Source organism: Anolis carolinensis, unplaced genomic scaffold (assembly GCF_035594765.1).
Source record: "Anolis carolinensis isolate JA03-04 unplaced genomic scaffold, rAnoCar3.1.pri scaffold_10, whole genome shotgun sequence".
NCBI lineage: Eukaryota > Metazoa > Chordata > Lepidosauria > Squamata > Dactyloidae > Anolis > Anolis carolinensis.
Window position 1 is genome coordinate 17,759,739 of NW_026943821.1, and position 27,603 is coordinate 17,787,341.

A 27,603-nucleotide genomic window follows, 5' to 3' on the forward strand; every position below is an offset into this window, starting at 1 on the left:
CTTCTCCCATTCTCCAAGAAATCTCAAAAATGATTGCTAGTGGTTCTGATTGTTCTGATTTGGTTAGAATTGGCCACGGTGATTATAATCTTTTGTTGATGTGGTCCAGGTAAAGGGCACACATTATAGAGATGCATAAGACATGAATCATAGATTCATAGAGTCCGAACAGACTACCAGGGCCATCCAACCCCTTGAAATTGACTATTACAAAGCAACAAAGTGTGGAAAGGCAAGGTTACAAAGGTGTGTGGAAATGCCCCAAATTGCTGAATCAGTGCAAATGCACGTATGAAGAGAAGTGTGATATTCAAAGGTGCTCATCTCAGTATGCATCTACTTAAAATATTAGATATTATGGACAACCTAACACAATGTCTTAATATAAATCAAGGCATATCAAAGAAAACAGCTGATTGGACATTTCTGAAAGAATATGTAAAATAAGAAAGATGAGAAATAGATTCCCAACCATAAAAAGAGCATGAATAAATGGGTATGTGTTTTTAAAGAAAAGAAATGTATATTTATATACAAATATATGGAGATCATAAACTTCAATGGAAGAGATCGAAAGTTAACAAAAAATAATATGTTTTCTTACTATCTCTATTTCCCTACTTTTCTCTTTTGCTTATGTTCTCCCACTTTTATTGTAAAGAAAGAAAAAGTACTTGTTTTTTTTTCTATCTCTTTTGTTTCTAATAAAAATGAATTTAAAAAAAGAAATGGTAGTAATGCATTCCCAAGTATGAATTATGTCTGACTGTGTTATCTCCCTTTCTCAATGTGATTTGTATTTCTTTCAGTTCCAACTATCCTTCCCAGCTTTTCAGAAGATTCTTTTAATACGCCTTCTTAAGAAATGCAATTTTAGTCTTCAAAAGTAATGGAAATGGCGCCATCTCCTGGCATAAATAATGATGGCAATTTCAATGTGTATGTGATGGCAACACCTTGATTTTGATAAGAGTTTTATTGAGTAAGAAATAGTTAGAGGTGGTTTGCTGTTATCTTCTACTGGACAACCCAGTAGCCCTGGAGCCCTTAGTAGCGCAGCAGGTTAAACCGCTAAGCTGCTGAACTTGCTGACTGAAGATTGGCGGTTTGAATCCAAGGAGGGAAGTGAGCTCTGGCTGTTAGCTCCAGCTTCTGCCAACCTAGCAGTTCGAAAACATGCAAATGTGAGTAGATCAATAGGTACCGCTCCGGTGGGAAGGTAATGGCGCTCTATGCAGTCATGCCGGCCTCATGACCTTGAAGGTGTCTATGGACAACGCTGGCTCTTCAGCTTAGAAATGGAGATGAGCACCAACCCCCAGTCGGACACAATTGGGGAAAATATAGTCCACATTCTAAGAAGAGATAAGCCACTTTTAAAAAGTGAATAAATTACTATCTTTGTTGGTTGAAAGTAAGAGCGTACTACTTTCTTTATTTTGCTTTTATTTTGCTGTTCATGAAACACACAAAGGGATGTCAAAACTCCAAATGGTATAATTGTTATTGCAATTTAAGGAAGAGCTGCATCAAAATGCAACCAGAATTAAGCAGGGTTTTAAGGATATAATAATAGAATTGAAGCAAATCTTAGGAGTCACCAAAAAAATTGCCCAAGGAAAACAGACAAATCTGTAACAGACACACAAATAATCTGCTATAAAAGGATCAGTGAACCTAAGGGGGTGGAGGGTGGATGGAGATACAGTAGAGTCTCACTTATCCAACACTCGCTTATCCAACGTTCTGGATTATCCAACACATTTTTGTAGTCAATGTTTTCAATATATCGTGATATTTTGGTGCTAAATTCATAAATACAGTAATTACTACATAGCATTACTGCGTATTGAACTACTTTTTCTGACAAATTTGTTGTCTAACATGATGTTTTGGTGCTTCATTTGTAAAATCATAACCTAATTTGATGTTTAATAGGCTTTTCCTTAATGCCTCCTTATTATCCAACATATTCGCTTATCCAACATTCTGCCGGCCCGTTTATGTTGGATAAGTGAGACTCTACTGTATTGCCCTATCAAATAGGAATTTTGTATCCCAAAAGTCATTTCTCCTTTCGTTCCTAAATGTTGACAATTGTTTATACTGAAAATATCTGCTGTTTTTGTATTTGTTTGGCAACTTTGATTATCCCTTTGCTTTGGACTTCTCAACTCTATTGTTAAATACTCAGCGGAATTTTTTAAATATTGCTGTGCTAGAAATGTCAGATGTAATTTCTTTCAATCCTCAAATTTCCAGCACATGGGATTTAAGGAAAATCAGGATTCTTTTTTTGGTGGGGAATGACATTTTACTCGCACAATTTTAGTTATGCGTCTGAGTGAGGACATAAAGCAGTAGTTCTCAACCTGGGGTCTCCAGATGTTTTTGGCCTACAACTCCCAGAAATCTCAGCCAGTTTACCAGCTGTTAGGATTTCTGGGAGTTGAAGGCCAAAACATCTGGGGACCCACAGGTTGAGAACCACTGAGGATGTTATTCCCAGAAGGGAAAGCAACAATGAACAAGCATTGTTGATATACAGTAGAGTCTCACTTATCCAACGTTCTGGATTATCCAACACATATTTGTAGTCAATGTTTTCAATTTATCATAATATTTTGGTGCTAAATTCGTAAATACAGTAATTACTACATAGCATTACTGTGTATTGAAGTACTTTTTCTGTAAAATTTGTTGTATAACATGATGTTTTGTTGCTTAATTTGTAAAATCATGACCTAATTTGGTGTTTAATAGGCTTTTTCTTAATCTCTCCTTATTATCCAACATATTCGCTTATCCAATGTTCTGCCGGCCCGTTCTGCCTGAATACATTGCACAAGATTTCCCTATCCTAAAATGATACATTTTAATATATTGGGTTTATAGTTCCCGTCCCCTTGATCTGGTCATGTAAGTATGATTTATTGTTATAATTGTATTATTTTACCTTGTTTAATAATGTGTGTTATGTCGTTATGTAATGTTGTGTTGCTTTTATGACCGCCCTGAGTCCCATCCGGGAGATAGGGCGGTATATAAATAAATTATTATTATTATTATTATTATTATTATTATTATTATTATTATTATTAAGTGAGACTCTACTGTATATCCAAAAAATCAACAATTCTGCAGCTCTAAGAAAGAAGTTGGAACAACCAATGGATAGCATGTTAGTTGAGAACAATAACTTGTCTGATTTGTCAGAGTTTGAAAAGTTTGGAACATAAAGATAAATATTTTTCAAGAAAAGAGAAAATTTTTGGAATCTTAACACTATATAAAGACTAATATAATTTTATCACTCACTTTGGAACGCTTCATCTTCTTCATCTTTTTCTATCATGCCTGGTGGACGTGCAAAAGGGCGGTAAAATATTGGAAAATGGTGCATATAACCTGTCAAGAAATTTTAAAAACTAAACTGCTACTGAAACCGGAGTATTTTTTATTAAGTTTGATCGATGAAGAAGAGAGATGGGATAGAAACAAAGATATCCTATTCGTCTTTCTAACTACGGCTGCAAGAATGGCTTATGCCAAATTATGGAAGCAAGAACTAACACCGACAAAAGAGGAGTGGCTAGAAAAATGAACGGAAATTATGGATATGGATAGGCTCACATATCTATTAAAAAAATACTGGAAGACACATAAAGGATACAGACTGGAGACCAGTTATAGAATACTAGCTGTGCCCGGCCACGCGTTGCTGTGGCGTTGTCTGGTGGTGTTGGTGAGAAATTGTTGAGGGAGTGGTGGTATTGAATGTCTGTGGTATGGTTGTCTTTATGTTTAGTATGGCAGTGTGGAGTCAAGATAATCCAGTTCAAAGCAGATAATATAAGATTCTAAATAGGTTATATTGCTGTGTGGAAGGGCCTTGAGTCTACATTGCCATATAATCCAGTTAAAATCTGATAATCTGTGGAAGAGGCCTAAGTGAGGCCTAACTGTGCCTGTCCCCTGGGCTGAGTAGGTTGCTAGGAGACCAAGTGGGTGGAGCTTAGCCTTCAAACTGGCAGCAATTGGATAAAAAATTTGTTGTTTTGTCCGCTGCCCTGATGCCATCACTCTTTTATATATATAGATATGAAAAAGTAAAAGACAAAGAATTGATAGAAGTACAAAAATAGGTAGAAAGAAAAGGACAAAGTAAGAAAGCTCCGGAATAAAGGAGAACGAATGGGAAGGACGGAATAAAAGAAATAACAAATAACAAACAAATAGAATGGAATTTTTGTAATATTCCAGATGGATTGCAAAGAAGAAGAATGGAAGTACAAACCCTTTCTCTTATTATCCTGGACTATCCCTTCTTCTGTCCCCTTTACCTCTTTCTTTTCCCCTCCCCTCACTCCTTTCTCTTTCTTTCTTCCTTTTTTTTTCCTTCTTCTTTTCTTCCTTTCTCTCTTTTTCCCACTATTGCAATCTTTCCCTCCCCTCTACCTATAATTTTATTACACTGTTGAATCTTAATAAAAACTATTTTAAAAAATAAAATAAAGACTAACATAATTTTATCACTCATTTTGGAACGCTTCACCTTCTTCATACATTGCTTTTATGCTGAGAAGCCGGAAAATCTTGCCAATAAATTTAAATACAGTAGAGTCTCACTTACCCATGACTTACTTATCCAAGGTTCTGGATTATCCAAGGCATTTTTGTAGTCAATGTTTTCAATATATCGTGATATTTTGGTGCTAAATTCGTAAATACAGTAATTACTGTACAACATAACATTACTGTGTATTGAATTACTTTTTCTGTCAAATTTGTTGTAAAACATGGATGTTTTGGTGCTTAATTTGTAAAATCATAACCTAATTTGATGTTTAATAAGCTTTTCCTTAATCCCTCCTTATTATCCAAGATATTCGCTTATCCAACGTTCTGCCGGCCCGTTTAGCTTGGATAAGTGAGACTGTATTGTACTTCTATTAGGCACTCTAGTGTGTGTGTGTGTGTGTGTTTGCATCAATGTGTATATGTGTTTGCGTGTATTTTCTCTCATGTCTTTTATCTGATAAAAATAAAGTGTGATAAATATGATGAGTGGTTTGAATGAAATTGTATGAAAGGTGTATGGCTGGGGCCTATGGAGCCTGAAGATGCCATCCTAAGGAATATTGAAGGCTGAAAAACTACAAAAGGAGGTTAAGAATTTATTAACTGCTTAACTGTGATTAGAAAAGTTGCTGATGGGAATGGCTGACATGGCAATGATTGACTGCTGAACTCTTGGTGGAAAACAACATGTTTACATGATCAAAGACAATAACTCTTTTTAAGTTAAGGAAGTCAGACAATGTTTCTTACTTAAGAAAAAAAACTAACATCTGTCCGGAACTGATGGAGTCAGCATGTTTTAGCTGCAAAACAACCTGTCAGTCATTTACAACTTTTTGGAACAACATCAGCAAGAAATATGCTATATAAGAAACCTTTTTATTATCCCAAAGCCATTAATAATTAATCTTGCAGACTGTTTTTTGTATACTGCCGCAATAGCATTACTGAAATGAAAGCCCATGTCAAGTTCCTGAAATAATAATTTTTTAAAAATCCCAATTAAGGTTATCAAAGGCTTTCTCTGCATCGATTGCCAATAAGGCCAATTCCTTTTGGTTATTTTTGTGGTAATATTCGATTATGTCTAAGATTGTTCTGATATTATCTTTTAAGTTTCTATTTGGGAGAAAGCCCATTTGTTCTTCCCTGATCCAACCTTGTAGAAAATCCTTTAATCTAGAAGCCATAATATTTGCCAAAAAAAATATAGTCTAAATTCAATAATGAAATAGGGTGATAGTTTTTTATATTCCTTCCTTATGGATCATTACGATCTCTGCTTTACTCCATGTCTGCTACCCTGTTTCCCCTAAAATAAGACATCCCCAGAAAATAAGACCTAGTAGAGGTTTTGCTGAATTGCTAAATATAAGGCCTCCCCCGAAAGTAAGACCTAGCAAAGTTTTTGTTTGAAAGCATGCCCAACAAACAGAACACCAGAGCATGTAGGATCGGTAAATGTATGTACCATAGAGTGTTGTACATGGAAATATTGGTAGTAACAAGAAATTCTTGATATGATTCACAGTTTGTCTGGTTATGCTGGTTTGTGATGACAACTACTGTACAGTATATAATAAATGTTCTTTTTTTTTTGTTCAACAATAAATGTGAATTCTTCTTCAAGGAAAAATAAGACATCCCCTGAAAATAAGACCTAGAGCATCTTTGGGAGCAAAAATTAATATAAGACACTGTCTTATTTTCGGGGAAACATGGTATATAAGAAACCTTTTTACTATATCAAAGAGTGTCAGATCTTCACTAAAACACAGAGTCTGGTCACCCACCACTTTCTCCAAAGGAAGATAGGATTGCCTGAATACAGCCGACGAAACTAAGAGAGCAATACTTTATCATGAAACTCAGAGAAAACTACATACAGTAGAGTCTCACTTATCCAAGCCTCGCTTATCCAAGCCTCTGGATAATCCAAGCCATTTTGGGGCCGGGCTGTGGCGCAGCTGGCTAGTAACCAGCTGCTATAAATCACTACTGACCGAGAGGTCATGAGTTCGAAGCCCGGGTCGGGTTAAGCCTCCGACCACTAATAGCCCTGGCTTGCTGTTGACCTATGCAGCCTCGAAAGACAGTTGCATCTGTCAATTAGGGAAATTTAGGGACACTTTATGCGGGAGGCTAATTTACAACACCATAAAACTGCCAGCAAAACACGAGGAAAGGAATGTGGAAGTACAGCCACTACTGGATGGTGAAGCAACAGCTCCCCCTGTGGCCGGAATCGTGAAGCTGGAAAAATGTTAAAAATGCCTCTGAGTCTGTCTAATGTATGTTGTTTGTCTGTTGGCATTGAATGTTTGCCATATATGTGTTCATTGTAATCCGCCCTGAGTCCCCTTCGGGGTGAGAAGGGCGGAATATAAATACTGTAAATAAATAAATAAATAAATAAATTTTTGTAGTCAATGTTTTCAATATATCATGATATTTTGGTGCTGAATTCATAAATACAGTCATTACAACACAACATTGTGTATTGAACTACTTTTTCTGTCAAATTTGTTGTATAATATGAAGTTTTGGTGCTTAATTTGTAAAATCATAACCTAATTTGATGTCTAATAGGCTTTTCCTTAATCCCTCCTTATTATCCAAGATATTCACTTATCCAGGTTTCTGCCAGCCCATTTAGCTTGGATAAGTGAGACTCTACTGTATATAGGTGGCAGGAAAGTTATGAATTGGTGATTTGGTTAAAAACCAGACAGCTAGGAGCATTTCTTGAATCGTATCATTTTCTGAAAAGCCTGTTTGAATTCTTCATTGAAAGCTGTATATATCACGGGGTTGATGAGGGAGTTCAGGTAGCCCAACCACGTGAAAAAGTCAAAGAGGGCAGGGGGGCTGCTACAGGCATCCTGGCAGATGGGCAGCGCCAAAGCCATCACGAAGAAGGGGAGCCAGCAGAAAATGAATGCCCCTAAAATAATCCCCAGCGTTTTCGTTGCCTTCCTCTCCCGCGCAGCGGAAATCCGTTTCCTCTCTAGGATGTTATTGGCAACTTTGATGGCCACGTGGTTGATAACCATCGGTGAGCCGCTGGAATGAGAATGCCCTTCATGGAGATTGGAGCTAAGGGAACAAAGAGAAGAGCCTGCCGAGCCGGCAATGAGATGGGCCGTGGTGAACCGCTTGCCATACAGAGAGGGCGGCTTCAGAATTCGAGACCGAGCAGCCATGTAAATCCTGCCATACAAGATAAGGAGCAACACCGTTGGGATGTAGAAGGCTCCGCAGGTAGAGTAGATAGTGTAAGAGATTTCGTCTGTGTTCACTTTGCAATCTGTCAGTATTTCATGAGCTTTGGCTTGCCTCCAGAAAAGGGGCGGCATGGAGATGCAAATAGAGATCACCCAAACAATGGCAATCATCAGGGCGGCTCTACCAGCCGTCCGGCGCTTGCTGTATTCCAGAGCATCCGTGATGGCCCAATACCTGTCCAAAGCGATAACACAAAGGTGCAGAATGGAGGCCGTGCAACAGGTGATGTCCGAGGACAGCCAGATGTCACACATGATCTGCCCAAAGGTCCAGATGTGGCTGACGGTGTAAGCAATACTGATCGGCATGACAAGGATCGACACTAAAAGATCTGTGGCAGCCAAGGAGCCAATGAGGTAATTTGCAGGAGTGTGGAGTTTTCTGGTAAGAATAATTGTGATGATAACAAAGACGTTGAAAAGCATTGTCGCCAGAGTGATCGCAGCCAAGACAACAGCAAGAGAGATCTTTAAGCCCAAGGCATCCTCGTCCCAGTCCCCTGGCATGCGGCTGCCGTTGAGAGACTTGTTGGACATGTCCTTGAAAGCCAAGTTTGCAGACAAGTTGTACTGCGTCATGATGGATTTTAGATCTTCAAGTAAGCTTGAGAATATACCTTGAAGCCTTGATTGAAAACCAGACTTTTTGGATGAGAAGTTCAAAGCTCAGGAGAGAGGGCTCCACTGTTAAACAGAAGTCAAGACAACAACAAATGCATTAACATTAAAGATCTAAAAACCTGGATGTTCCACTGTGTTTTTAATGAGGCCGTCCTCCAGATAAGTTTGGCCTATTATTATTATTATTATTATTATTATTATTATTATTATTATTATTATTTTATTATGACACAGCAAACAAGATAGATATGCTGGATTTCGTATCACAAAATCACAACTCGAACACTTCCCAAGTGTCTAGGACTGTGTGATGTATTTTCGGATGATGCGCGCAGATGCCAGTAGGGTGGCCTTTTGCAGTTGGCAGATCGTAAGGGTATTATTATTTTATTATGACACAGCAAACAAGATAGATATGCTGGAATTCGTATCACAAAATCACAAGTCGAACACTTCCCAAGTGTCTAGGACTGTGTGATGTATTATTATTATTATTATTATTATTATTATTATTATTACTATTATCAGCCCCAGCTTCTGCCAAACTAGCAGTTTGAAAACATGCAAAGGTGAGTAGATCAATAGGTACTGCTCTGGCGGGAATGTAACGGCGCTCCATGCAGTCATGCCAGCTACATAACCTTGGAGGTGTCTACGGACAACACCGGCATTTTCGCTCATCCCACATTCTGACGGCCTGTTTATGTTGGATAAGTGAGACTCTACTGTATTATTATTATTACTGACACAAAGACACAGTATGACACCTCAAACGAGATATATATGCTGTATTATTATTATTATTATTATTATTATTATTATTATTATTGGCGCTCCATGCAGTCATACCGGCCACATGACCTTGGAGGTGTCTACGGACAACGCTGGCTCTTCATCTTAGAAATGGAGATGAGCACCAATCCCCAGAGTCAGACATGACTGGACTTAACATCAGGGGAAAACCTTTACCTTATATTATTATTATTATTATTATTAACCAAGTTTTAACTACAGTGCATTTTGTAATACTAAGAGCCCTTCCACACAGCCCTATATCCCAGAAGTTAAAAAAAAATACATTCACAATAAAACATCATTAACATTTAACATTACACAGGTCAAACCAACAATTTACAGCAACATAATGGTAAATAAAACCACCGAATAAGAACAAGATAATAAAAAGCCTGGGCAGTGATGCAAAGTGCGTAATTAAAATCTAATGAGGTAGATAAAGGAACTAAAAAAGGAGAATTCGAGATGAAATAAACAAGGAGAGTAATTACCAAATGCGGGCAAAAGAACAATATTTAGGCCCGAGGAGATAATTCCTATGATCAGTTGCTAAAAGCACACTGGAAGAGCCAAGTTATTTTTACAGTAGAGTCTCACTTATCCAATATAAACGGGCTGGCAGAACGTTGGATAAGTGAATATGTTGGATAATAAGGAGGGATTAAGGAAAAGCCTATTAAACATCAAATTAGGTTATGATTTTACAAATTAATCACCAAAACATCATGTTATACAACAAATTTGACAGAAACGGTAGTTCAATACGCAGTAATGCTATGTAGTAATTACTGCATTTACGAATTTAGCACCAAAATATCACGATGTATTGAAAACACTGACTACAAAAATGCGTTGGATAATCCAGAGTGTTGGATAAGTGAGTGTTGGATAAGTGAGACTCTACTGTATATATGATTATTCTTATATCCTGTCCCATCTCCCCGAAAGGACTCGGTGCAGCTCACATGGGGACCAAGCCCAGCAATACACAATAAAATAGTCACATAAATACATTTAAAACATATAAACATAAAATCATATAACATATAATACACTAGCTGTGCCTGGCCACGCGTTGCTGTGGCAAAGTGGTGATGGTATTGGTTAAAAATTGTTGTGTAATTTTTATTTGACGTTATTTGCAATTTTTTATTAATTTTATTGTAAGTTATATTTTTATTTATTATATTTTATTATTTTCTTGTATTATTTTTAGTTATTTTCTGTTATTATAGTATTTTATTGTATTAATTTTTAGTGGTTTTTATAATTTTTATTGGATTGCTAGGAGACCAAGTTGGAGCTTAGCCTTCTAACTGGCAGCAATTGGATAAAAGCAATTATTCCTCTCTCTCTAATTAGGACTTTATTTTTCTTTTCTTTTTGTTGTATCAACCTAGAGGCGTGGATGATGGGTTGTGTTGTCAAATTTCGAGGTTGGGGGGCCTGTAGTTTTGTTGTTTTGTGGGTTGCCGTGATGCCATCACTCTTTTATATATATAGAAGATTAAAACATCCTCTTTATCCTCCACAGTTTAATGCAGCCAACATGGCATCCTCCAGATGTTTTGAAGTGCAGCTGTCATCATTCAGCTAACTCGGGCATGGGCAAACTTTGGTCCTCCAGGTGTTTTGGACTTCAACTCCCACAATTCCTACCAGCTGCTAGGAATTGTGGGAGTTGAAGTCCAAAACACCTGGAGGGCCAAAGTTTGCCCATGCCTGAGCTAATTTGATGTACAATTAGAGATATTATGAGTTGTAGTCCAAAACAGGGAGGGCAAATTGGAAGTACCATATAAACCCCATTTATTTAATTGCATTATTAGATTCTAGAACTAAACAAAACGGAGAAATCAAGATATCCAGATTACTTTCTTCCACACTAACTTTCTACAATCTTCAGGCATCTTTCTTTGTTACTTGCTTCCTAGCGCATGTTTTTGGGTTGCTTTGTTACTTACCGTTACAAACGGATGAGTGTCTCGGACATCTCTCTGAATTTAACTCCTTCAGTTTGTCCATAATCAGGCAGAGACGATACAGTTATCCTTAAATGATAAGAAGCAACATGACCTCAATGAGAGAATGAATGGCTTGACTGTCTAACATAGCTTTTGACTATGCATGTGAGCATGTGATACATCATTAAATGAAGGACTAAAACATACTGGCTGCTGTGAGTTTTCCGGGTGGTAAGGCTATGTTCCAGAAGCATTCTCTCCTGACGTTTCACCCACATCTATGGCAGGTATCCTCAGAGATTGTGAGATCTGTTGGAAACGAGGAAAGTGTGGTTTATATATCTATGGAACATCCAAGATGGGAGAAAGAACTCCTTCCCTTCTTCCGCTTTCTCATCTCATGGCCATACAGCCCAGAAAATGCACAGCAAGCCAGTGATTCTGGTCATGAAAACCTTCAACAACACATACCATATATACTCGAGTATAAGCCGACCCGAATATAAGCCGAGGCACCTAATTTTACCATAAAAAAACCTGGGAAAACATTGACTCCAGTATAAGCCGAGGGTGGGAAATTTTAGAAATAAAAATAGATACCAATAAAATTACATTGAGGCATCAGTAGGTTAAATGTTTTTGAATATTTACATAAAGCTCAAATTTAAGATAAGACTGTCCAACTCTGATCAATCATTATTCTCATCTTCTTCAATGTGAATGGGCTTATGTATCCTTTTAATAATAATAGAGTAAAATAATACATGTAATAATAATAATAATAATAATAATAATAATAATAATAATAATAATAAATACAGGAAAATAATACATGTAATAATAGAGTAAACTAATAAATGCAATAATAATAATAAGATCAGAGTGAAATAATAAATGTATTAATAATAATAATAAAAATAGAGTAAAATAAATGTAATACAGTAAAGTTTCACTTATCCAAGCTAAACGGGCTGGCAGAAGCTTGGATAAGCGAATATCTTGGATAATAAAGAGGGATTAAGGAAAAGCCTATTAAACCTACCTAAGCCTATCAAATTAGATTATGATTTTACAAATGAAGCACCAAAACATCATGTTATACAACAAATTTGATAGAAAAAGCAGTTCAATACGCAGTCATGTTATGTTGTAATTACTGTATTTACGAATTTAGCACCAAAACATCACGATATATTGAAAACATTGACTACAAAAATGGCTTGGATAATCCAGAAACTTGGATAAGCGAGGCTTGGATAAGTGAGACTCTACTGTAGTAGCAACAACAATAATAGAGAAAAATAATAAACATAATAATACCAATAATAATAGAGAAAAATAATAAATGTACCATATATTCTCGATTATAAGCCAACCCAAATATAAGCCAACCAGGACCCTCACCCGAGTATAAGCCAAGGGCGGCTTTTTCAGTCTTAAAAAAAGGGCTCAAAAACTAGGCTTATACTCGAGTATATACAGTAAGTAAAATATTCTGAATGTATCATTGAAATTTTTCCTTCTATAACAGCTAAGACAATTAAACATGTTAATTGTTTGGTGCTTTCTAAATAATGCAGCCCCAGATGACGCAGCAGATTAAACCACTGAGCTGCTGAACTTGCTCACCAAAAAGACGGCGGTTCGAATCCAGGGAGTGGGATGAGCTCCCACTGTTAGCCCCAGCTTCTGCCAACCTAGCAGTTCAAAAACATGCAAATGTGAGTAGATCAATAGGTATCGCTCTGGCGGGAAAGTAACGGCGCTCCATGCAGTCATGCCGGCCACATGACCTTGGAGGAGTTTACGGACAACGCCGGCTCTTCGGCTTAGAACTGGAGATGAGCACCAACCCCAAGAGTCAGACACGACTAGACTTAATGTCAGGGGAAAACCTTTACCTTTACCTTTTTCTAAATAAAGTAAGTAAAACAGTAAATAAAAATGATAGTATTCATTTACCAGCAAAAAAACCCCAAAATCAATTTAAATGTTATTATTTATTTACTACGTTTATATCCCGATCTTCTCACCCCGAAGGGGACTCAGAGCGGCTTACAAATCAAACGAACATACAATATATTACTAGCATAGCACAATATAAGCATTAAATTACTATATTGCACTATATCATTATATCGTAATATTATTAGTAATATTACATTTAATATATAATATATAATTAATATTATTATATTGTATTATTACAATGCATTTGCAGTGATCCAAGCTTTCATGGATTATAGCCAATCTCATGGGATATGTGATATTATTCAGCATCTCAGTATAGTATAGTAATGACCTTTGAGGAAGGAAAAAAAATAGTCTGCCATAAATTTTCCTTTGGAATCTGAATTATATAGAGGAAAGTTGTACATTCTTGAGCTGCGAATCTAACATAATTCAGTATCAGTATGTACCAGATGTCAGCAGAAATGGAAGCATTTCTATGTTTTCCATGATGACCAAAATAATTAGACTATGACTATTCTTCCTGTCTGCTTTCTCAGTTGAGTTAATTCACCTCTTAACCCTCCTGTGTCATTCAGCGAGTATTTATCCAGAATCACGTAAATCTGGATAATGATCCAAAGATTAGAAGCCTGGGAAAAACATATTTAACTGGAGACCTTTAGCCTTGTGAAAACTAAGATTCTGCATTTCTCCCATATATGTATATTATATAACTTCAGTCCATATGGCACGGACTGAAAATAAAATGACTGCGGAGAAGCACAGTATTGGCTCACAAAAAAGAAGAAACTATTTTTTTTTTGAAGTGGAATTATTTTGATGACTGATTTAAAACAAAGCAGTACCAAAGGCAGGCACTTTGGCGTCATCAAAAGAGGAAATGCATGATCACAAAAGAAGAAGGAAAAAGGAGGGTGCAAATCTAAATAAAATATGTGGAGTCTGTTGTCGAAGGCTTTCATGGCCGGAATCACTGGATTGCTGTGAATTTTCCGGGCTACATGGCCATGTTCCAGAAGCATTCTCTCCTGACATTTCACCCACATCTATGGCAGGCATCCTCAGAGGTTGTGAGGTCTGTTGGAAACTAGGCAAGTGGGGTTTATATATCTATGGAAAGTCCAGGGTGGGAGAAAGAATTCTTGTCTGTTGGATGCAAGTGTGAATGTTGCAATTAGCATTGAATGGCCTTGCAGATTCAAAGCCTGGCTGCATCTTGCGTGAGGGAATCCTTTGTTTGGAGGTGTTAGCCGGCCCTGTAACTTAATAAACAAAATTAAATTAAATAAAGACTAAAAAATAAAATAAAATTAAATTAAATTAAAAAATCACCATAAAAGACAGCAGCTCTGACACCGGCTGTGAGGTTTGTTGAAAACTAGGCAAGTGAGGTTTATATAACTATGGAAAGTCCAGGGTGGGAGAAAGAACTTTTGTCTGTCTGAGACAAGTGTGAATGTTGCAACTGGCCACCTTGATTGGCATTGAATGGCTTTGTAGCTTCAAAGCCTGGCTGCTTCCTGCCTGGGGAGGTGTTAACTGGCCCTGATTGTTTCCTGTCTGGAATTCCCCCGTTTTCAGAGTGTTTTTCTTTATTTACTGTCCTGATTTTAGAGGTTTTTTTAATACTGGTAGCCAGATTTTGTTCATATTCATGCTTTCCTCCTTTCTGTTGAAATTGTCCATGTGCTTGTGGATTTCAGTGAAGAACATATTTCAGATAAAGAATAACACCCAGAAAACAGAGGGATTCCAGAAAGGAAACAACCAGGGCCAGCTAACACCTCCCAACAAAGGATTCCCCCAGGCAGGAAGCAGCCAGGCTTTGAAGCTGCAAGGCCATTCAATGCTAATCAAGGTTGCCCATGGCAACATTCGCTCTTGCCTCCAACACACGAGAGTTTTTTTTTTCAGTTTAAAAAAAGGGGGGAAAGGGAGGGGCCTCAGGCTGTTAGGAATTGTGGGAGTTGGAGTCCAAAACACCTGGAGAGAAGGCCCAAGTTTGCCTATGCTTCTTTCCATAATTAGAACTAATTTAAGTTGGGGGAAAAACCCGCAGGTGAAAGACGAAAGAGCTGTACTGTTCTATTATAAAAATGATTACAATCAACACAGGCGGATTGATGTTTCAGAAGAGAAACCAAACCAGGAATTTAGACTTTTATATTCCAAGGTGTTGAAGACACTCTTGTGCTTTCAAAAACTAGACGGTAATGTTCTCCCTCGGGAATATCACAAAGTAAAAAGGAGTCTATCCATGAAAATGGAGTCAATTACACCTACTAATACTTGTAATTTAGAATGCCTTTCAAAAACTGCTAAAAAGCAGTGAGACTAGACCCAGCACATTCATCTTGTCTGGAAGCGCATTGAATCTCTTTGTATCTCCAAAAAAAAGGAGATGGTACCACAAGCAGCCCATGAAGGCTTTCATGGCCAGAATCACCTCATCTGCATAGCTTCCAAAATACCTTACAACCTCTGAGGATGCCTGCCATAGATGTGGGCGAAACGTAGGGAGAGAATGCTTCTGGAACATGGCCATACAGCCCGGAAAACTCACAGCAACCCAAACTATAGAACAGTAGTGAACTAGGGAAAGCCTGTACTTTAAAACTCCAAAGGAGAGATATGGTCTAGAGATGCCTGCCTCAGGCTTCACCCACCTTCCTTCCTTCCTTCCTTCCTTCCTTCCTTCCTTCCTTCCTTCCTTCCTTCCTTCTCTCCTTCCTTCCTTCCTTCCTTCCTTCCCTCCCTCCCTCCCTCCCTCCTTCCTTCCTTCCTTCCTTCCTTCCTTCCTTCCTTCCTTCCTTCCTTCCTTCCTTCCTTCCCTTCTTCCTTCCTTCCCTCTTTCCTTCCCTCTTTCCTTCCTTCCTTCCTTCCCTCTTTCCTTCCTTCCTTCCTTCCTTCCTTCCTTCCTTCCTCCCTTCCTCCCTTCCTTCCCTCTTTCCTTCCTTTATTTCCTTCCTTCCCTCTTTCCTTCCCTCTTTCCTTCCTTCCTTCCTTCCCTCTTTCCTTCCTTCCTTCCTTCCTTCCTTCCTTCCTTCCTTCCTTCCTTCCTTCCTTCCTTCCTTCCTTCTCTCCTTCCTTCCTTCCTTCCTTCCTTCCCTCCCTCCCTCCCTCCCTCCTTCCTTCCTTCCTTCCTTCCTTCCTTCCTTCCTTCCTTCCTTCCTTCCTTCCTTCCTTCCCTTCTTCCTTCCTTCCCTCTTTCCTTCCCTCTTTCCTTCCTTCCTTCCTTCCCTCTTTCCTTCCTTCCTTCCTTCCTTCCTTCCTTCCTTCCTCCCTTCCTCCCTTCCTTCCCTCTTTCCTTCCTTTATTTCCTTCCTTCCCTCTTTCCTTCCTTTATTTCCTTCCTTCCCTCTTTCCTTCCTTCCCTTCTTCCTTCCTTCCATCCTTCCTTCCTTCTCTCCTTCCTTCTCTTTCCTTCCTTCCTTCCTTCCTTCCTTCCTTCCTTCCTTCCTTCCTTCCTTCCTTCTTTTTCTCCTTCTCTCTTTCCTTCCTTCATTTCCTCCCTTTATTTCCTTCATTCCCTCCCTCTTTCCTTCTTTCCTTCTCTCCTTCCTTCCTTCCCTTCTTCCTTCCTCCCTTCCTCCCTCCCTCCCTTCCCTCTTTCCTTCCTTCCCTCTTTACTTCCTTCCTTCCTTCTTTTCTCCTTCTCTCTTTCCTTCCTTCATTTCCTTCATTTACTTCCTTTATTTCTTTCCTTCCTTCCCTCCTTCCTTCCTTCCTTCTGTCCCTCCCTCCCTCCCTCCCTCCCTCCTTCCTTCCTTCCTTCCTTCCTTCCTTCCTTCCTTCGCTTCCATCCCGACCCCTAGTAATGTCTCCAGGAGACTTACAGGCACGGAGAGAAGAGTTTTTCCCGGCGTCTGGTGGGCTCGTCCTGCGAGGAAGGAAGGAAGGAAGGAAGGAAGGATGGGCTGAGCACAAGCAAAGCCCCTCTGACAGATGGCCACCCAGCCTCAATATTAATAATGATAATGATAATAACTATAATTATAATAATAAAGAGAGTTGGAAGAGACCCTTTGGGCCATTTAGTCCAACCCTCTTCTGCCTTTGTGGACCAAAAGCAAAGCCCCCCTGACAGATGACCACCCAGCCTCAATGATAATAATAATGATAATAATAATAATAATAATAATAAAGAGAGTTGGAAGCCACCCTTGGGCCATTTAGTCCAACCCTCTTCTGCCTTTGTGGACCAAAAGCACAAGCAAAGCACTCCTGACAGATGGCCACTCAGCCTCAATGATAATAATAATAATAATAATAATAATAATAATAATAATAATAATAATAATAATAAAGAGAGTTGGAAGCCACCCTTGGGCCATTTAGTCCAACCCTCTTCTGCCTTTGTGGACCAAAAGCAAAGCCCCCCTGACAGATGGCCACCCAGCCTCAATATTAATAATAATGATAATAATGATAATAATGATAATGATAATAATAATAATAATAATAATAATAATAAAGAGTATTGGAAGCCACCCTTGGGCCATTTAGTCCAACCCTCTTCTGCCTTTGTGGACCAAAAGCAAAGCCCCCCTGACAGATGGCCACCCAGCCTAAATGATAATAATAATAATAATAATAATAATAATAATAATAATAATAATAATAATAAAGTCCTAGACACTTGGGAAGTGTTCGACTTGAGATTATGTGATATGAAATCCAGCATATCTATCTTGTTTGCTGTGTCATAATAAAATATAATAATAAAGAGAGTCGGAAGCCACCCTTGGGCCATTTAGTCCAACCCTCTTCTGCCTTTGTGGACCCAAAGCACAAGCAAAGCACTCCTGACAGATGGCCACTCAGCCTCAATGTAAATAATAATCATAATCATAATAATCATAATCATGTCTCCGGGAGACTTACGGCAGGCGCGGAGAGAAGAGTTTTTCCCGGCGTAAGGTGGGCTCGTCCTGCGAGGAAGGAAGGAATGAAGGAAGGCTGAGTGAGGAGGGAGAAGGCATCCATCCATCCATCCATCCGAGGAGGTAACTCTTGGCTCTCCCGTCAGGACTGGACAGCTCTCTGTGTGTGTCTGTCTCTCTGTCTTTCTCTCTCCCTGTCTCTCCGCCTCCGCGTCCTGAAGCGCTCTCCTCGACGCCCAGCTCCTGTCCGCCTCCTCCTCCTCTTCCTCGTCTCTGGAAGCAGCCAGGCACCGTCAAAGAGAGGCGGGTCTCAAGCCAATCCAAGGCTGGGGCTGCCCCGCAGCTGGAACTGCCCAGCCCAGTCTCTGCAGGAGTCTACCCTATACCATGCAGCTGTGGACAAGTCTCTATAGCAGGGGTCCCCAAACTTTTAAACAGGGGCCCTGTTCACGATTCCTCAGAACGTTGGAGGGCCGGGCTATAGTTGGCCACCGAACAACAACAACAGCCAGGCTGTGGCGCAGGCTGGTAAACAGCTGTTGCAATAAATCACTCTGACCATGAGGTCATGAGTTCGAGGCCAGCCCGTGCAGGGTGAGCACCCGTCAATTAAAAATAAAATATACTGACCGAGAGGTCATGAGTTCGAAGCCCGGGTCGGGTTAAGCCTCCGACCACTAATAGCCCCGGCTTGCTGTTGACCTATGCAGCCCCGAAAGACAGTTGCACCTGTCAATTAGGGAAATTTAGGGACGCTTTATGCGGGAGGCTAATTTACAACACCATAAAACTGCCAGCAAAACACGAGGAAAGGAATGAGGAAGTACAGCCACTACTGGACGGTGAAGCAACAGCTCCCCCTGTGGCCGGAATCGTGAAGCTGGAAAAATGTTAAAAATGCCTCTGAGTCTGTCTAATGTATGTTGTTTGTCTGTTGGCATTGAATGTTTGCCATATATGTGTTCATTGTAATCCGCCCTGAGTCCTCTTCGGGGTGAGAAGGGCGGAATATAAATACTGTAAATAAATAAATAATAAAAAATAGCCCCTGCTCGTTGCTGACCTAGCAACCCGAAAGATAGTTGCATCTATCAAGTAGGAAATAAGGTACCACTTATAAAAATGGGGAGGCAAGTTTGCCAAAAGAGATCAGGCAATCCCCCACATTATCCAATTTCTGTAAGGAAGCGAAGACCTGGTGGTGTCGGCAGGTTTTTCAGTAATTACATTGGAATACCGCCGATTTCTGGGCCTGAATATATTGCACAAAATTTCTGTGATGACTCATGGGCCTTGTAGTCCTGCTCATGACATTGTAATGCCTGATGAAGAAGAAAACTTGGGTTTTTTACCTTCCCAGTCAGAACTGGAATCTTCTCAGCCAGATCTTTCCCAGGCAGATCTGGGAACCTTGCACCTGCAAGAAAGTTGTGTCCCAGAAGTATGTCAAATAAACCCTGAGCCTACATCTCCCGTGTTCTCTCGCCATGAGTTTTGTAAACAACAGAGGGGTTTGGAAGCAGCTTCGCGCAGGAGTGCGAGAATAGCAGCTAAGAATGTACCCAATTAAGTCTGCTTTTCGTGAGAATCTTTAAGGAGTCAAACATCTGGTCTCAGAGTTTAGCTTTCGTTTCTGGTTCCCAGAGAACTGCTTCGGCGGGAAAGTTAGACTCTATATAGGTGTTTTACCCGCGTAGTAACTTCGCGGAGTCAATTCGTCAGCCTCCGGAGCGAGTGGTGTCTGGACAGCTCGCTCCGATTCAAGCCTCGTTCCTGCTCAAGCCTTGCCTTGTTTCCAGCCTTCGCTCCTGTTTCCCAGCCTTTGTTTACCTACGGACCTTGCCTTGTTTCCCAGGACTAAACCTTGCCTTGTTTCACGGATTTTACCAAGTTATTCCACGGACCTTGTTCTTGTTCCTCGTTACCTTGTTCCACGTTTCAAGCCTTGTTTCAAGTATCAAGTTATTTCCTAGCCTAGCTCAAGTTCATGGACTAAAGGACCTTGTCATCTCCCCTCACTTTGCCTGGCAAAGTGAGTGTTTCGGTTATTGGATTACAACTTTGGACCTTAATATTTCATATTGGACATTGTTTCTTTGGACTAATTTTGACCTTTCCTGAAAGGTCTGCTTCTGGACTAACTTTTACATTTGCTTTTACTAACTTTATATATTTCCTTAATAAAGATATTAGATAGAATCTGGCCTCTGCGTATGGTTATTGGTGCTCTGTAGCCTGGGTCGTGACAGTTTGACTCCGCCACCCTAAGCACCAATTAACCTCGGCCAGAATGTCTACCGGAGCCGTACCTGGGCCGAGCGGCCAGCCGATTACCTACACCATCGACAAGGATGAGGTGGACCGAATCCGTGATAAGCTCAATGCACAGGATGGGGAAATAAAGGGTTTGAAGGAACGCGGAATCCGTCTTCCGGCCATGGCGTTGCCAACCAAGTTTACTGGAGAAGCTTCTAAGGTTCATGTTTTCCGTCGCCAATGCCAAGCTTATCTAGAGGCCCGTGATGCCGAGTTTCCCCAGGAAGACATCAAGGTGGCGTGGATTTACAGTCTCCTAGACGGGCCAGCGGCTAACTGGGCGACGGCTCTGTTCGACCAAGCCTCCCCACATCTAAGGTCAGCGCAACACTTCTTGGACCACCTTAAGGCGACCTGGGGAATCGAGGACAATTTGGAGGCCGCCGGGCACAAACTCCGCCGCCTCTTCCAAGGAGACAGACCCATGTCTCAGTACATAGCCGAGTTCCGAGTGCTGGCCCACAACACCGGCTGGAACGATGTTGCCCTCAGAGGACAATTTCGGGAGGGTCTCAACATTGAAATGCTGGAGGAAATCTCCAAGGTGGATCCTCCCCAAACGCTGGAAGCACTCATCGATCAATGTTTACGGGCTGAAGTCATGATTGCCAACAGAAAACAGTGGGTACGAGGCCAGAGCGGTAGAGCTGGGGCAAAACCCCCCGCTCCCGCCAGCGTTCAGCCGCGTCCAGTGTGGAGACCCCCACCACCATCCCCATACCCCAGAGGGAGCGAGGAGGTGCCGATGCAGTTGGGCAATGTGCGTCCCAGATTAGATGCCGCCGAGAAGGCCCGCCGCCAACGCCTAAATCTCTGCTGGTATTGCGGGAATGGGGGCCACTTCGCCAGAGAGTGCCCAGCCAAAGGGAAGCCCGCCGCCCGTCTTGCGGCGGCGTCCTCCACGGAGACGAAGGCGTCTGAGGCGGCTGGCACACAGCCGGCGGGGGAAGCCAACGACCGGGCGTAGAGAGGCTCGCCAACCCGGTCAAGAAACCCGTTCAAGAGCCGCCAACCGGGGTCCTGTTCCTTCTAGTGGTCACCTTATGGTCAGCAAAAAAGGGACCCGTCATGATCCACGCCATGATAGACTCAGGAGCTACCAACAATTTCATTGATAGAGAGTATGCCGACTCTCTGGGATTACAATATCATGACTTCAAGAACGCCCGTGTGGTGCAAGCCATCGATGGCCGCCCTCTCAAGACGGGCCCCGTAAGCCAGTGGTCGGAACCCACCAGGATGTGGATAAGGGAACATATGGAAGAGATTTCCTTCTTTGTTACTGAGGTTCCCCATTTCCCTGTGATTTTGGGGATTCCATGGCTGACGCTTCACGACCCAAGCATCTCCTGGTCCAACAGAGAACTGCAGTTTGCTTCAAAGTACTGCCAAAACCATTGCCTCGTAGCCAAGGTCTGCCATGCCACAGACACCGAGCCCATTATCACCTTGCCAAAGAAGTACTCCGAGTATTGGGATGTATTCAATGAAAAAGAAGCCGAAAAGTTACCCCCACATAGACCTTATGACTGTGCCATTGACTTGGTGGAGGGGGCCCCGATCCCGCGAGGGCATCTCTACTCCCTGACTGAACCAGAGCAAGAAGCTCTCAGGGAATTCATAGAGACAAACCTTCGCAAGGGATTCATCAGACCCTCTCAATCCCCAGCCGCCTCCCCAGTGATGTTTGTGAAGAAGAAGTCAGGGGAATTACGCTTGGTGGTGGACTACAGAGCATTGAATAATATCACCAAGCGGAACAGCTATCCCCTGCCCTTAATCTCGGATCTACTAGACCGACTTCGAGGAGCCAAGGTTTACACCAAGCTGGATCTTCGGGGAGCTTACAACTTAGTTCGCATCAGAGAAGGGGACGAGTGGAAGACCGCCTTCCAGACCAAATTCGGATTATTCGAGTCCCGAGTTATGAATTATGGATTATGCGGAGCTCCCGCAACGTTCCAGCATTTTGTCAATGACATTTTCCAGGACTATCTAGATAGGTTCTTGATAATCTACCTGGACGATTTTTTGGTGTTTTCTAGATCACAATCAGAACATGAGAACCACGTCAAAATGGTGTTACAACGATTGCGGGATCATGGACTTTATGCCAAGCTGGAAAAATGCGCTTTTGATCTACAAGAGGTAGATTTCCTTGGATACCGTATCTCGCCTCTAGGGCTCTCCATGGATCCAGCCAAGGTTTCAGCAGTATTGGAATGGCGGGCGCCAACTAACAAGAAGGAGGTGCAGCGATTCTTGGGGTTCGCGAACTATTACCGCAAGTTCATTCCAGATTTTGCCCGCTGGTCTGACCCAATCACTAGCTGCATCCGTGGAAAACAGCCCTTCCGCTGGACTGATCAAGCAGAGAAAGGGTTCCAGCAACTAAAGAAATTATTCACATCCCAGCCAATCCTTCAGCATCCAGATCCTGAAACCCTTTTTGTGGTGCAAGCGGACGCCTCTGATGTGGCAATTGGGGCTGTGCTCCTACAACCGGTGGGAGATCACCTTCATCCTTGTGCCTATTATTCTCGTCAACTAACCGCACCAGAGAGGAACTATACCATTTGGGAAAAAGAACTATTAGCCATAAAGGCAGCTTTTGAAACTTGGAGACATTGGCTAGAAGGGGCCAAATTTCCCATTGAAGTCCACACTGATCATCGGAATCTAGAACATCTAAGAACTGCCCGCAAGCTAAATCAAAGGCAGCAACGTTGGGCTTTATTCTTTGAACGTTTCAACTTCCAGATTCATTATGTGACCCCAGCCCAAACCAAGCAAGCAGACGCCCTGTCACGTAAACCGGAATACGCTGCAGGACGCAAGGAGACCTTTGAATCCCAACTACTACAACCCGAGAACTTTGCCACGCTCACAGTGGGGAACACCAAATCCACTCCCATTGATTCAACTCCCTCTACTCCAGGGCCCATCTGTGCTCAAGAAATCAGGGCTAGTCAGCAAGCAGATGCCTGGGCGCAGGACCAACTTCGTCAAGGTCTGCATTTTCCCTTTTCGCTTAAAGATGGACTGCTTTGCTATAGAAATCATGTTTATATCCCACCCGGACCGGGCAGGGAAAAAGCACTTCGTCTGTGTCATGACTGCAAACCAGCAGGGCATTTCGGACTATTTAAAACCATGCATTTGATCCTAAGAGATTTCTGGTGGCCCAAGATCCGCAAGGATGTGGAAAAATATGTTAACACCTGCCCAGTATGCCAGCGCTCCAAGATAAGAAGGGAGAAGCCCTCAGGGCTTCTACACCCCCTTCCTAACCCATCTCGCCCATGGGAAATAATTTCTGCGGATTTTATCACTGACTTACCACCTTCCTGTGGATTCACCACGATCCTAGTGGTGGTGGACCTTTTCACCAAGTTAGCCCATTTCATTCCCTGTGAAGGTCTTCCCACGGCCCAAGAGACTGCAGATTTATTCCTCCAACATGTTTTCAGACTACATGGATTGCCCAAGAGTTTGGTCACAGACCGTGGATCTCAATTCACCTCTCGTTTCTGGAAAGCACTACAAAAACTATTGGGCATAGACTCTCGCTTATCTTCAGCTCATCATCCCCAAACAGATGGGCAAACGGAGCGCACCAATGCCACTTTGGAGCAGTATCTTCGCTGTTATGTAAACTATCAACAGGACAATTGGGCTTCTCTGTTACCACTGTCGGAATTTGCCTACAACAATGGAGTCCAGGCTTCTACAAAAGAAACGCCGTTCTTTGCAAACTACGGCTTCCATCCACGTTTCTTTCCCCCTGTCATTGAAACTTCAGAAGTTCCCGCAGCAGAAGATTGGCTGCAGGAACTCACAGCGGTGCAACAACTTTTGCTCCAGCAACTGGAACAAGCCAAGGAGGACTATAAACGTCACGCGGACAAACATCGCCAGCCGGGCCCCGAAATCAAGGTAGGAGATCGGGTTTTTCTGTCCACTCGCTTTTTGCCCTCCCATCGCCCTTGCCGGAAGTTAGATGCCCGTTTCATTGGCCCCTATCCAGTGGTGGCGCAATTAAACCCCGTGACTTTCAAGCTCCAACTTCCGCGTTCAATGCGCATTCACCCAGTGTTTCACCGCTCCCTGCTCCTTCCGGCGGATGGTGTGCGGCCAGATGTAGACCGGCCGGCCCCCGTCCCTATTTTGGTGGATGGGGAGGACGAGTTCGAGGTTCAGGACATTTTGGATTCTCGCTTTCACCGCCGCCGCCTGCAATATCTCATTGACTGGGTGGGTTTTGGCCCTGAGGAACGCTCTTGGGAAGACGCCTCCACAGTCCATGCTCCTGATCTAACCCGTCGCTTTCATCAGACCTATCCCGCCAAGCCACGACCTCGCGCCTCGGGGAGAGAGTCCCAGTTTGGGAGGGGCCTTGAGGAGGGGGATAGTGTGATGACTCATGGGCCTTGTAGTCCTGCTCATGACATTGTAATGCCTGATGAAGAAGAAAACTTGGGTTTTTTACCTTCCCAGTCAGAACTGGAATCTTCTCAGCCAGATCTTTCCCAGGCAGATCTGGGAACCTTGCACCTGCAAGAAAGTTGTGTCCCAGAAGTATGTCAAATAAACCCTGAGCCTACATCTCCCGTGTTCTCTCGCCATGAGTTTTGTAAACAACAGAGGGGTTTGGAAGCAGCTTCGCGCAGGAGTGCGAGAATAGCAGCTAAGAATGTACCCAATTAAGTCTGCTTTTCGTGAGAATCTTTAAGGAGTCAAACATCTGGTCTCAGAGTTTAGCTTTCGTTTCTGGTTCCCAGAGAACTGCTTCGGCGGGAAAGTTAGACTCTATATAGGTGTTTTACCCGCGTAGTAACTTCGCGGAGTCAATTCGTCAGCCTCCGGAGCGAGTGGTGTCTGGACAGCTCGCTCCGATTCAAGCCTCGTTCCTGCTCAAGCCTTGCCTTGTTTCCAGCCTTCGCTCCTGTTTCCCAGCCTTTGTTTACCTACGGACCTTGCCTTGTTTCCCAGGACTAAACCTTGCCTTGTTTCACGGATTTTACCAAGTTATTCCACGGACCTTGTTCTTGTTCCTCGTTACCTTGTTCCACGTTTCAAGCCTTGTTTCAAGTATCAAGTTATTTCCTAGCCTAGCTCAAGTTCATGGACTAAAGGACCTTGTCATCTCCCCTCACTTTGCCTGGCAAAGTGAGTGTTTCGGTTATTGGATTACAACTTTGGACCTTAATATTTCATATTGGACATTGTTTCTTTGGACTAATTTTGACCTTTCCTGAAAGGTCTGCTTCTGGACTAACTTTTACATTTGCTTTTACTAACTTTATATATTTCCTTAATAAAGATATTAGATAGAATCTGGCCTCTGCGTATGGTTATTGGTGCTCTGTAGCCTGGGTCGTGACAATTTCTCTAACTTAAAATGATACATTTTAATATATTGGGTCAGAATCGAACATCCCCTCAGGAGAAGGTTAAATTGCCTCTGCGTCTGTCTGTTTGTTGTCTCTGTCTCAAAGTGTTTATGGGCATTGAATGTTTACCCTATATGTACATAGTGTAATCCGCCCAGAGTCCTCTTCGGGGTGAGAAGGGCGGAATATAAATACTGTAAATAAATAAATAAATAAATAAATAAACAACAACATGTAATCCAGCAGTATATATATTGTTTGCTGTGTCATACTATGTCTTTGTGTCAATAATAATAATAATAATAATAATAAAGAGAGTTGGAAGCCACCCTTGGGCCATTTAGTCCAACCCTCTTCTGCCTTTGTGGACCAAAAGCACAAGCAAAGCCCCCCTGACAGATGACCACCGAGCCTCAATGATAATGATAATAATAATAATAATAATAATAATAATAATAATAATAATAAACTGGACACAGGTGGAACTGGACAATTTGGACAGAAAAACAAGAAAACTCATGACCATTCATCATTCCCTGCACCCTCGCAGTGATGTTGACCGGCTATATCTGCCTAGAAGATCAGGGGGCAGAGGACTCTTACAAGTAAAACAAGCAGTCAAAGAAGAAGAACATGCCCTGGCAGAATATGTAAAGCAAAGTGAAGAACCTGCTCTGGTTGAAGTCAAAAATCAGAGACTCCTCAAAACACAGCAGACAAAGAATCAGTACAAGAAAACTGCACTACAAACTAGAGCTGACAGCTGGCACAACAAAACATTGCATGGAAAGTTCCTTGACAAAATTGAAGGAAAAGCTGATAAGGAGAAGACCTGGATACGGCTCACGAATGGGACCCTGAAGAAGGAGACAGAAGGCCTCATCCTGGCAGCCCAGGAGCAAGCCATCAGAACAAAGGCAATTAAGGCCAAGATCGAAAAATCAGCTGATGACCCAAAATGCAGACTGTGCAAGTAAACCGACAAAACTATTGATCATATCCTCAGCTGCTGTAAGAAAATCGCACAGACAGACTACAAACAGAGGCACAACCATGTGGCCCAAATGATCCATTGGAACGTATGCCTCAAGTACCACCTTCCAGCAGCAAAGAACTGGTGGGATCACAAACCAGCAAAAGTATTGGAAAATGAGCACGCAAAGATACTGTGGGACTTCTGAATCCAGACTGACAAAGTTCTGGAACACAACACACCAGGTCTCACAGTTGTGGAAAAGAAAAAGGTTTGCATCATTGATGTTGCCATCCCAGGTGACAGTCGCATTGACGAAAAACAACAGGAAAAACTCAGCCGCTATCAGGACCTCAAGATTGAACTTAAAGACTCTGGCAGAAACCAGTACAGGTGGTTCCGGTGGTGATGGGCACATTGGGTGCCGTGCCAAATGATCTCAGCCGGCATTTGGAAACAATAGACATTGACAAAATCACGATCTGCCAACTGCAAAAGGCCACCCTACTGGGATCTGCACGCATCATCCGAAAATACACCACACATTCCTAGACACTTGGGAAGTGTTCGACTTGTGATTTTGTGAAACGAAATCCAGCATATCTATCTTGTTTGCTGTGTCATAAAATAATAATAATCATCATAATCATAATAATCATAATAAAGAGAGTTGGAAGAGACCCCTTGGGCCATTCAGTCCAACCTCTTTCTGCCTTTGTGCCGTGTGGGCCGGATAAATGCTTCAATGGGCCACATGTGGCCCACGGGCCGTAGTTTGGAGACCCCTACTATATAGGGACCACCAAACACAGCGCCCAG

At 41.9% G+C, this 27,603-nt stretch overlaps 1 protein-coding gene across 2 annotated transcripts; it reads right to left on the reverse strand.

Moving 5' to 3' along the window:
* Positions 1 to 5,164: 5,164 nt before the first annotated feature.
* Positions 5,165 to 18,243, reverse strand: htr1d (5-hydroxytryptamine receptor 1D). 2 transcript variants are annotated; one of them, XM_062962189.1, is made up of 4 exons: positions 18,104 to 18,231; positions 11,453 to 11,554; positions 11,246 to 11,332; positions 5,165 to 8,549 (listed from the first exon to the last, which is right to left on the reverse strand). In XM_062962189.1, exon 4 carries the CDS (start codon positions 8,442 to 8,444, stop codon positions 7,314 to 7,316), a length of 1,131 nt encoding a protein of 376 aa, XP_062818259.1. In that variant the 5' UTR covers positions 8,445 to 8,549; positions 11,246 to 11,332; positions 11,453 to 11,554; positions 18,104 to 18,231; the 3' UTR covers positions 5,165 to 7,313. The 2 variants fall into 2 exon arrangements, with proteins under 2 accessions (XP_062818259.1, XP_062818258.1); XM_062962188.1 differs by lacking the exon at positions 11,453 to 11,554 and having other exon boundaries at positions 18,104 to 18,243.
* Between the last annotated feature and the right edge of the window lie 9,360 nt (positions 18,244 to 27,603).